This window comes from Pelophylax lessonae, assembly GCF_965119305.1.
Source record: "Pelophylax lessonae genome assembly, contig: HAP1_SCAFFOLD_347, whole genome shotgun sequence".
Taxonomy (NCBI): Eukaryota; Metazoa; Chordata; class Amphibia; order Anura; family Ranidae; genus Pelophylax; species Pelophylax lessonae.
In genome coordinates, this window is record NW_028119997.1 from 13522 (window position 1) to 26553 (window position 13032).

Consider the following 13032-nt stretch of genomic DNA (forward strand, 5'->3'; position numbering starts at 1 on the left):
AGCACTGATCCCTACTGGTACCCTTGTCTCCACCATACAAGCACTGATCCCTACTGGTACCCATGTCTCCACCATACAAGCACTGATCCCTACTGGTACCCGTGTCTCCACCATACAAGCACTGATCCCTACTGGTACCCGTGTCTCCACCATACAAGCACTGATCCCTACTGGTACCCATGTCTCCACCATACAAGCACTGATCCCTACTGGTACCCGTGTCTCCACCATACAAGCACTGATCCCTACTGGTATCCGTGTCTCCACCATACAAGCACTGATCCCTACTGGTACCCATGTCTCCACCATACAAGCACTGATCCCTACTGGTACCCGTGTCTCCACCATACAAACACTGATCCCTACTGGTACCCTTGTCTCCACCATACAAGCACTGATCCCTACTGGTACCCTTGTCTCCACCATACAAGCACTGATCCCTACTGGTACCCATGTCTCCACCATACAAGCACTGATCCCTACTGGTACCCGTGTCTCCACCATACAAGCACTGATCCCTAATGGTACCCTTGTCTCCACCATACAAGCACTGATCCCTACTGGTACCCGTGTCTCCACCATACAAGCACTGATCCCTACTGGTATCCGTGTCTCCACCATACAAGCACTGATCCCTACTGGTACCCTTGTCTCCACCATACAAGCACTGATCCCTACTGGTACCCTTGTCTCCACCATACAAGCACTGATCCCTACTGGTACCCATGTCTCCACCATACAAGCACTGATCCCTACTGGTACCCGTGTCTCCACCATACAAGCACTGATCCCTAATGGTACCCTTGTCTCCACCATACAAGCACTGATCCCTACTGGTACCCGTGTCTCCACCATACAAGCACTGATCCCTACTGGTATCCGTGTCTCCACCATACAAGCACTGATCCCTACTGGTACCCGTGTCTCCACCATACAAGCACTGATCCCTACTGGTACCCATGTCTCCACCATACAAGCACTGATCCCTACTGGTACCCGTGTCTCCACCATACAAGCACTGATCCCTACTGGTATCCGTGTCTCCACCATACAAGCACTGATCCCTACTGGTACCCATGTCTCCACCATACAAGCACTGATCCCTACTGGTACCCGTGTCTCCACCATACAAACACTGATCCCTACTGGTACCCTTGTCTCCACCATACAAGCACTGATCCCTACTGGTACCCTTGTCTCCACCATACAAGCACTGATCCCTACTGGTACCCATGTCTCCACCATACAAGCACTGATCCCTACTGGTACCCGTGTCTCCACCATACAAGCACTGATCCCTACTGGTACCCTTGTCTCCACCATACAAGCAGTGATCCCTACTGGTACCCTTGTCTCCACCATACAAGCACTGATCCCTACTGGTACCCGTGTCTCCACCATACAAGCACTGATCCCTACTGGTATCCGTGTCTCCACCATACAAGCACTGATCCCTACTGGTACCCGTGTCTCCACCATACAAGCACTGATCCCTACTGGTACCCATGTCTCCACCATACAAGCACTGATCCCTACTGGTACCCGTGTCTCCACCATACAAGCACTGATCCCTACTGGTATCCGTGTCTCCACCATACAAGCACTGATCCCTACTGGTACCCATGTCTCCACCATACAAGCACTGATCCCTACTGGTACCCGTGTCTCCACCATACAAACACTGATCCCTACTGGTACCCTTGTCTCCACCATACAAGCACTGATCCCTACTGGTACCCTTGTCTCCACCATACAAGCACTGATCCCTACTGGTACCCATGTCTCCACCATACAAGCACTGATCCCTACTGGTACCCGTGTCTCCACCATACAAGCACTGATCCCTAATGGTACCCTTGTCTCCACCATACAAGCACTGATCCCTACTGGTACCCGTGTCTCCACCATACAAGCACTGATCCCTACTGGTATCCGTGTCTCCACCATACAAGCACTGATCCCTACTGGTACCCTTGTCTCCACCATACAAGCAGTGATCCCTACTGGTACCCTTGTCTCCACCATACAAGCACTGATCCCTACTGGTACCCGTGTCTCCACCATACAAGCACTGATCCCTACCCCTAGCAGAAGGTGAACTCCACAGCCAATCAGGGTCTCTGTTTACATTGGAAGTCTCTATTCTGTATTTCTATGACAAATCGCTTCCTGATCCTAAGAACTGTGCTGACCCCCCAAATCCCATCACCCCCCCCCCCCCCACTCAATATTCTCCATCATTATGATTGGGCATTCAATAATAATTGGTGATTCCGTCACCCACACAGGGAAGGAACCGGCGCCTTCCACTCTTACCAAACACCTGAGCCTGGAACAATCCACAAGATGACAATGGGGGATCTTTCTCCAAATCTCTGACATCTTTTCTGTGAGGAATCTTCACTGGGAGGTTCAGATCTGTCCTGGAATAAAGTCCTAGAAATAGGAAAGTGCCAGAGACTGCATTACTGACCCCTACAGGACAGACATATACCGAGAATACTGTGCTGGACCCTAGAGGACAGACATATACCGAGAATACTGTGCTGGACCCTAGAGGACAGACATATACCGAGAATACTGTGCTGGACCTCACAGGACAGACATATACCGAGAATACTGTGCTGGACCTCATAGGACAGACATATACCGAGAATACTGTGCTGGACCCTAGAGGACAGACATATACCGAGAATACTGTGCTGGACCTCACAGGACAGACATATACCGAGAATACTGTGCTGGACCCTAGAGGACAGACATATACCGAGAATACTGTGCTGGACCTCACAGGACAGACATATACCGAGAATACTGTGCTGGACCCCACAGGACAGACATATACCGAGAATACTGTGCTGGACCTCACAGGACAGACATATACCGAGAATACTGTGCTGGACCCCACAGGACAGACATATACCGAGAATACTGTGCTGGACCCCACAGGACAGACATATACCGAGAATACTGTGCTGGACCCTAGAGGACAGACATATACCGAGAATACTGTGCTGGACCCCACAGGACAGACATATACCGAGAATACTGTGCTGGACCTCACAGGACAGACATATACCGAGAATACTGTGCTGGACCCCACAGGACAGACATATACCGAGAATACTGTGCTGGACCCCACAGGACAGACATATACCGAGAATACTGTGCTGGACCCCACAGGACAGACATATACCGAGAATACTGTGCTGGACCCCACAGGACAGACATATACCGAGAATACTGTGCTGGACCCCACAGGACAGACATATACCGAGAATACTGTGCTGGACCCCATAGGACAGACATATACCGAGAATACTGTGCTGGACCTCACAGGACAGACATATACCGAGAATACTGTGCTGGACCCCATAGGACAGACATATACCGAGAATACTGTGCTGGACCCTACAGGACAGACATATACCGAGAATACTGTGCTGGACCCCACAGGACAGACATATACCGAGAATACTGTGCTGGACCCCACAGGACAGACATATACCGAGAATACTGTGCTGGACCTCACAGGACAGACATATACCGAGAATACTGTGCTGGACCCCACAGGACAGACATATACCGAGAATACTGTGCTGGACCCTACAGGACAGACATATACCGAGAATACTGTGCTGGACCCCACAGGACAGACATATACCGAGAATACTGTGCTGGACCTCACAGGACAGACATATACCGAGAATACTGTGCTGGACCTCACAGGACAGACATATACCGAGAATACTGTGCTGGACCCTACAGGACAGACATATACCGAGAATACTGTGCTGGACCCCACAGGACAGACATATACCGAGAATACTGTGCTGGACCCCACAGGACAGACATATACCGAGAATACTGTGCTGGACCTCACAGGACAGACATATACCGAGAATACTGTGCTGGACCTCACAGGACAGACATATACCGAGAATACTGTGCTGGACCTCACAGGACAGACATATACCGAGAATACTGTGCTGGACCCCACAGGACAGACATATACCGAGAATACTGTGCTGGACCCTACAGGACAGACATATACCGAGAATACTGTGCTGGACCCCACAGGACAGACATATACCGAGAATACTGTGCTGGACCCTACAGGACAGACATATACCGAGAATACTGTGCTGGACCCCACAGGACAGACATATACCGAGAATACTGTGCTGGACCTCACAGGACAGACATATACCGAGAATACTGTGCTGGACCTCACAGGACAGACATATACCGAGAATACTGTGCTGGACCTCACAGGACAGACATATACCGAGAATACTGTGCTGGACCTCACAGGACAGACATATACCGAGAATACTGTGCTGGACCTCACAGGACAGACATATACCGAGAATACTGTGCTGGACCCCACAGGACAGACATATACCGAGAATACTGTGCTGGACCCCATAGGACAGACATATACCGAGAATACTGTGCTGGACCCCACAGGACAGACATATACCGAGAATACTGTGCTGGACCCCACAGGACAGACATATACCGAGAATACTGTGCTGGACCTCACAGGACAGACATATACCGAGAATACTGTGCTGGACCCCACAGGACAGACATATACCCAGAATACTGTGCTGGACCTCACAGGACAGACATATACCGAGAATACTGTGCTGGACCCTACAGGACAGACATATACCGAGAATACTGTGCTGGACCTCACAGGACAGACATATACCGAGAATACTGTGCTGGACCTCACAGGACAGACATATACCGAGAATACTGTGCTGGACCCCACAGGACAGACATATACCGAGAATACTGTGCTGGACCCCACAGGACAGACATATACCGAGAATACTGTGCTGGACCCCACAGGACAGACATATACCGAGAATACTGTGCTGGACCTCACAGGACAGACATATACCGAGAATACTGTGCTGGACCTCACAGGACAGACATATACCGAGAATACTGTGCTGGACCTCACAGGACAGACATATACCGAGAATACTGTGCTGGACCTCACAGGACAGACATATACCGAGAATACTGTGCTGGACCCCACAGGACAGACATATACCGAGAATACTGTGCTGGACCTCACAGGACAGACATATACCGAGAATACTGTGCTGGACCTCACAGGACAGACATATACCGAGAATACTGTGCTGGACCTCATAGGACAGACATATACCGAGAATACTGTGCTGGATCTCACAGGACAGACATATACCGAGAATACTGTGCTGGACCCCACAGGACAGACATATACCGAGAATACTGTGCTGGACCCCACAGGACAGACATATACCGAGAATACTGTGCTGGACCTCACAGGACAGACATATACCCAGAATACTGTGCTGGACCCCACAGGACAGACATATACCGAGAATACTGTGCTGGACCTCACAGGACAGACATATACCGAGAATACTGTGCTGGACCTCACAGGACAGACATATACCGAGAATACTGTGCTGGACCTCACAGGACAGACATATACCGAGAATACTGTGCTGGACCTCACAGGACAGACATATACCGAGAATACTGTGCTGGACCTCACAGGACAGACATATACCCAGAATACTGTGCTGGACCCCACAGGACAGACATATACCGAGAATACTGTGCTGGACCCCACAGGACAGACATATACCGAGAATACTGTGCTGGACCCCACAGGACAGACATATACCGAGAATACTGTGCTGGACCCCACAGGACAGACATATACCGAGAATACTGTGCTGGACCCCATAGGACAGACATATACCGAGAATACTGTGCTGGACCTCACAGGACAGACATATACCGAGAATACTGTGCTGGACCCCATAGGACAGACATATACCGAGAATACTGTGCTGGACCCTACAGGACAGACATATACCGAGAATACTGTGCTGGACCCCACAGGACAGACATATACCGAGAATACTGTGCTGGACCCCACAGGACAGACATATACCGAGAATACTGTGCTGGACCTCACAGGACAGACATATACCGAGAATACTGTGCTGGACCCCACAGGACAGACATATACCGAGAATACTGTGCTGGACCCTACAGGACAGACATATACCGAGAATACTGTGCTGGACCCCACAGGACAGACATATACCGAGAATACTGTGCTGGACCTCACAGGACAGACATATACCGAGAATACTGTGCTGGACCTCACAGGACAGACATATACCGAGAATACTGTGCTGGACCCTACAGGACAGACATATACCGAGAATACTGTGCTGGACCCCACAGGACAGACATATACCGAGAATACTGTGCTGGACCTCACAGGACAGACATATACCGAGAATACTGTGCTGGACCTCACAGGACAGACATATACCGAGAATACTGTGCTGGACCTCACAGGACAGACATATACCGAGAATACTGTGCTGGACCCCACAGGACAGACATATACCGAGAATACTGTGCTGGACCCTACAGGACAGACATATACCGAGAATACTGTGCTGGACCCCACAGGACAGACATATACCGAGAATACTGTGCTGGACCCTACAGGACAGACATATACCGAGAATACTGTGCTGGACCCCACAGGACAGACATATACCGAGAATACTGTGCTGGACCTCACAGGACAGACATATACCGAGAATACTGTGCTGGACCTCACAGGACAGACATATACCGAGAATACTGTGCTGGACCTCACAGGACAGACATATACCGAGAATACTGTGCTGGACCTCACAGGACAGACATATACCGAGAATACTGTGCTGGACCTCACAGGACAGACATATACCGAGAATACTGTGCTGGACCCCACAGGACAGACATATACCGAGAATACTGTGCTGGACCCCATAGGACAGACATATACCGAGAATACTGTGCTGGACCCCACAGGACAGACATATACCGAGAATACTGTGCTGGACCCCACAGGACAGACATATACCGAGAATACTGTGCTGGACCTCACAGGACAGACATATACCGAGAATACTGTGCTGGACCCCACAGGACAGACATATACCCAGAATACTGTGCTGGACCTCACAGGACAGACATATACCGAGAATACTGTGCTGGACCCTACAGGACAGACATATACCGAGAATACTGTGCTGGACCTCACAGGACAGACATATACCGAGAATACTGTGCTGGACCTCACAGGACAGACATATACCGAGAATACTGTGCTGGACCCCACAGGACAGACATATACCGAGAATACTGTGCTGGACCCCACAGGACAGACATATACCGAGAATACTGTGCTGGACCCCACAGGACAGACATATACCGAGAATACTGTGCTGGACCTCACAGGACAGACATATACCGAGAATACTGTGCTGGACCTCACAGGACAGACATATACCGAGAATACTGTGCTGGACCTCACAGGACAGACATATACCGAGAATACTGTGCTGGACCTCACAGGACAGACATATACCGAGAATACTGTGCTGGACCCCACAGGACAGACATATACCGAGAATACTGTGCTGGACCTCACAGGACAGACATATACCGAGAATACTGTGCTGGACCTCACAGGACAGACATATACCGAGAATACTGTGCTGGACCTCATAGGACAGACATATACCGAGAATACTGTGCTGGATCTCACAGGACAGACATATACCGAGAATACTGTGCTGGACCCCACAGGACAGACATATACCGAGAATACTGTGCTGGACCCCACAGGACAGACATATACCGAGAATACTGTGCTGGACCTCACAGGACAGACATATACCCAGAATACTGTGCTGGACCCCACAGGACAGACATATACCGAGAATACTGTGCTGGACCTCACAGGACAGACATATACCGAGAATACTGTGCTGGACCTCACAGGACAGACATATACCGAGAATACTGTGCTGGACCTCACAGGACAGACATATACCGAGAATACTGTGCTGGACCTCACAGGACAGACATATACCGAGAATACTGTGCTGGACCTCACAGGACAGACATATACCCAGAATACTGTGCTGGACCCCACAGGACAGACATATACCGAGAATACTGTGCTGGACCTCACAGGACAGACATATACCGAGAATACTGTGCTGGACCCCACAGGACAGACATATACCGAGAATACTGTGCTGGACCCCATAGGACAGACATATACCGAGAATACTGTGCTGGACCCCACAGGACAGACATATACCGAGAATACTGTGCTGGACCCCATAGGACAGACATATACCGAGAATACTGTGCTGGACCCCACAGGACAGACATATACCGAGAATACTGTGCTGGACCCCACAGGACAGACATATACCGAGAATACTGTGCTGGACCTCACAGGACAGACATATACCGAGAATACTGTGCTGGACCCCACAGGACAGACATATACCGAGAATACTGTGCTGGATCTCACAGGACAGACATATACCGAGAATACTGTGCTGGACCCCATAGGACAGACATATACCGAGAATACTGTGCTGGACCCCTTACCATTTTTTAGCGCTCTCTCAGTCAGCCATCGCGGGCCGAACACCTCATCCACACTCTCAGCATGGCACAGGAGGAGGATTCGGGGGGGGGTCACCTGGGGGCACAAGGGGATCAGTCAGAAGGGGGGATAATGGCTTCTGATTTCCTCTATAAGGTGACAACACAGAAACACTGCTGGACTGAATTCCCACCAGTGTTGTCAGCCAGGACTTTCCTGCTGAGCGCTGACTGTGCTTCACCGATCCTCCTATTATATCAAATATATTACTAATATACTGTATATAAGACCATGTATGGTCAGGTCAATGGGGAGGAGCTCCATGCGCCCGGCCGGGACAAACCTACAAACTATGTGGAATTTTGTCAAGGAAGTTGCCATGATGGATTGACTCCTTGTTACCCGACTAACTCAGGCACAGAGCGATTGGAGGTCTGGTACCTGGTTAGTCTACCTTTGGGGGGTAAGATATGTGATGGTACTCACCCTCACTGGGAGTGAAAGACAGATAATTATTGGGCACTGAGAATATGGCTTGGATTGCTTCAAATGGGGTCTTTATTTACACTTATGATAATGTGTATTGTACTTCAATGTCAGAGACGGACAGTCTGTCACTGGAGGTCTCTTCCTATTGTCTGTGTATTGAGGTGTGATGTGGATTCTGGTAAGCCTGTCTGTCCCATTGTTAATTGTTAATGAACTCACATATTGTTTCTGTCCAGATGCCTAGATAATTAGTTCAGGTTAATTATATTTCTGTATACAATTTCATCTGAATATGATAATGTAATCAGGCAACCCCTGACCTGTGTGTGGTAATCTGATCAGGAGGTCCATGCTGTATGTAAATGTAAATTCTGTGTGACTGTTCAATAAACTGAAGGTTCCAAAACTTGTACAAGCTAAGTTGTCGGCTAGCTTTGTATGGGGGGGGGGGGGGGGGCGGCTGAAAAATCTTATATCTATATTCACGACTGGGAGGAAACTGTATACTGATGGAAGTCCACAAGTACAGCGTGGGTTGCAGTTCCGTTACATCGGTCATGTCTCGGCACACACATGGCGGTAATGTCTCGGCACACACATGGCGGTAATGTCTCGGCACACACATGGCAGTAATGTCTCGGCACACACATGGCGGTAATGTCTCGGCACACACATGGCGGTAATGTCTCGGCACACACATGGCGGTAATGTCTCGGCACACACATGGCGGTAATGTCTCAGCACACACATGGTGGTAACGTCTTGGCACACACATGGCGGTAATGTCTCGGCAGACAAATGGCGGTAATGTCTCGGCACACACATGGCGGTAATGTCTCGGCACACACCTGGCGGTCATGTCTCGGCACACACATGGTGGTAATGTCTCAGCACACACATGGTGGTAACGTCTCGGCACACGCATGGCGGTAATGTCTCGGCACACACATGGCGGTAATGTCTCGGCACACACATGGCGGTAATGTCTCGGCACACACCTGGCGGTCATGTCTCGGCACACACATGGTGGTAATGTCTCAGCACACACATGGTGGTAATGTCTCGGCACACACATGGCGGTAATGTCTCGGCACACACATGGCGGTAATGTCTCGGCACACACCTGGCGGTCATGTCTCGGCACACACATGGCAGTAATGTCTCGGCACACACATGGCGGTAATGTCTCAGCACACACATGGCGGTAACGTCTTGGCACACACATGGCGGTAATGTCTCGGCACACACATGGCGGTAATGTCTCGGCAGACAAATGGCGGTAATGTCTCGGCACACACATGGCGGTAATGTCTCGGCACACACATGGTGGTAACGTCTTGGCACACACATGGCGGTAATGTCTTGGCACACACATGTCGGTAATGTCTTGGCACACACATGGTGGTAATGTCTCGGCACACACATGGTGGTAACGTCTTGGCACACACATGGCGGTAATGTCTCGGCACACACATGGCGAAAATGTCTCGGCACACACATGGCGGTAATGTCTCGGAACACACATGGCGGTAATGTCTCGGCACACACATGGTGGTAATGTCTCGACACACACATGGCGGTAATGTCTCGGCACACGCATGGCGGTAATGTCTCGGCACACGCATGGCGGTAATGTCTCGGCACACACATGGTGGTAATGTCTCGGCGCACACATGGTGGTAACGTCTTGGCACACACATGGCGGTAATGTCTCGGCAGACAAATGGCGGTAATGTCTCGGCACACACATGGCGGTAATGTCTCGGCACACACATGGTGGTAACGTCTTGGCACACACATGGCGGTAATGTCTCGGCACACACATGGTGGTAATGTCTTGGCACACACATGGCGGTAATGTCTTGGCACACACATGGCGGTAATGTCTCGGCACACACATGGTGGTAATGTCTCGGCACACGCATGGCGGTAATGTCTTGGCACACACATGGTGGTAACGTCTTGGCACACACATGGCGGTAATGTCTCGGCAGACAAATGGCGGTAATGTCTCGGCACACACATGGCGGTAATGTCTCGGCACACACATGGTGGTAACGTCTTGGCACACACATGGCGGTAATGTCTTGGCACACACATGGCGGTAATGTCTCGGCACACACATGGCGGTAATGTCTCGGCACACACATGGCGGTAATGTCTCGGCACACACATGGCGGTAATGTCTCAGCACACACATGGTGGTAACGTCTTGGCACACACATGGCGGTAATGTCTCGGCACACACATGGCGGTAATGTCTCGGCAGACAAATGGCGGTAATGTTTCGGCACACACATGGCGGTAATGTCTCGGCACACACATGGTGGTAACGTCTTGGCACACACATGGCGGTAATGTCTTGGCACACACATGGCGGTAATGTCTCGGCACACACATGGCGGTAATGTCTTGGCACACACATGGTGGTAACGTCTTGGCACACACATGGCGGTAATGTCTCAGCACACACATGGTGGTAACGTCTTGGCACACACATGGCGGTAATGTCTCAGCACACACATGGCGGTAATGTCTCAGCACACACATGGCGGTAATGTCTTGGCACACACATGGTGGTAACGTCTTGGCACACACATGGCGGTAATGTCTCGGCAGACAAATGGCGGTAATGTCTCGGCACACACATGGCGGTAATGTCTCGGCACACACATGGTGGTAACGTCTTGGCACACACATGGCGGTAATGTCTTGGCACACACATGGCGGTAATGTCTCGGCACACACATGGCGGTAATGTCTCAGCACACGCATGGCGGTAATGTCTTGGCACACACATGGTGGTAATGTCTCGGCACACACATGGCGGTAATGTCTCGGCACACACATGGTGGTAATGTCTCGGCACACACATGGCGGTAATGTCTCGGCACACGCATGGCGGTAATGTCTCGGCACACGCATGGCGGTAATGTCTCGGCACACACATGGCGGTAATGTCTCGGCACACACATGGCGGTAATGTCTCGGCACACACATGGCGGTAATGTCTTGGCACACACATGGCGGTAATGTCTCGGCACACACATGGCGGTAATGTCTCAGCACACACATGGTGGTAATGTCTCGGCACACGCATGGCGGTAATGTCTTGGCACACACATGGCGGTAATGTCTTGGCACACACATGGCGGTAATGTCTCGGCACACACATGGCGGTAATGTCTCAGCACACACATGGTGGTAACGTCTTGGCACACACATGGCGGTAATGTCTCGGCAGACAAATGGCGGTAATGTCTCGGCACACACATGGCGGTAATGTCTCGGCACACACATGGCGGTAACGTCTTGGCACACACATGGCGGTAATGTCTCGGCACACACATGGCGGTAATGTCTCGGCACACACATGGCGGTAATGTCTCGGCACACACATGGCGGTAATGTCTCGGCACACACATGGTGGTAATGTCTCGGCACACACATGGCGGTAATGTCTCGGCACACGCATGGCGGTAATGTCTCGGCACACGCATGGCGGTAATGTCTCGGCACACACATGGCGGTAATGTCTCGGCACACACATGGTGGTAATGTCTCGGCGCACACATGGCGGTAATGTCTCGGCACACACATGGCGGTAATGTCTCGGCACACACATGGCGGTAATGTCTCGGCACACACATGGCGGTAATGTCTGTGCACACACATGGTGGTAACGTCTTGGCACACACATGGCGGTAATGTCTCGGCAGACAAATGGCGGTAATGTCTCGGCACACACATGGCGGTAATGTCTCGGCACACACATGGTGGTAACGTCTTGGCACACACATGGCGGTAATGTCTCGGCACACACATGGCGGTAATGTCTTGGCACACACATGGCGGTAATGTCTCGGCACACACATGGCGGTAATGTCTCGGCACACACATGGCGGTAATGTCTCGGCACACACATGGCGGTAATGTCTCGGCACACACATGGCGGTAATGTCTTGGCACACACATGGCGGTAATGTCTCGGCACACACATGGCGGTAATGTCTCAGCACACACATGGTGGTAATGTCTCGGCACACGCATGGCGGTAA

General features: G+C 50.9%; 1 protein-coding gene across 1 annotated transcript in view; it reads right to left on the reverse strand.

Moving 5' to 3' along the window:
• Positions 1 to 2316: 2316 nt before the first annotated feature.
• Positions 2317 to 13032, reverse strand: part of LOC309543764 (ubiquitin-associated and SH3 domain-containing protein A-like) — a gene marked incomplete at both ends in the record, with an annotated part of 57485 nt that continues 46769 nt past the window's right edge. The window contains 2 exons of the mRNA XM_082276202.1: positions 2317 to 2436; positions 8488 to 8581. Coding sequence (XP_082132328.1) covers positions 2317 to 2436; positions 8488 to 8581 — 214 coding nt within the window. The remainder of the gene's footprint in view (positions 2437 to 8487; positions 8582 to 13032) is intronic.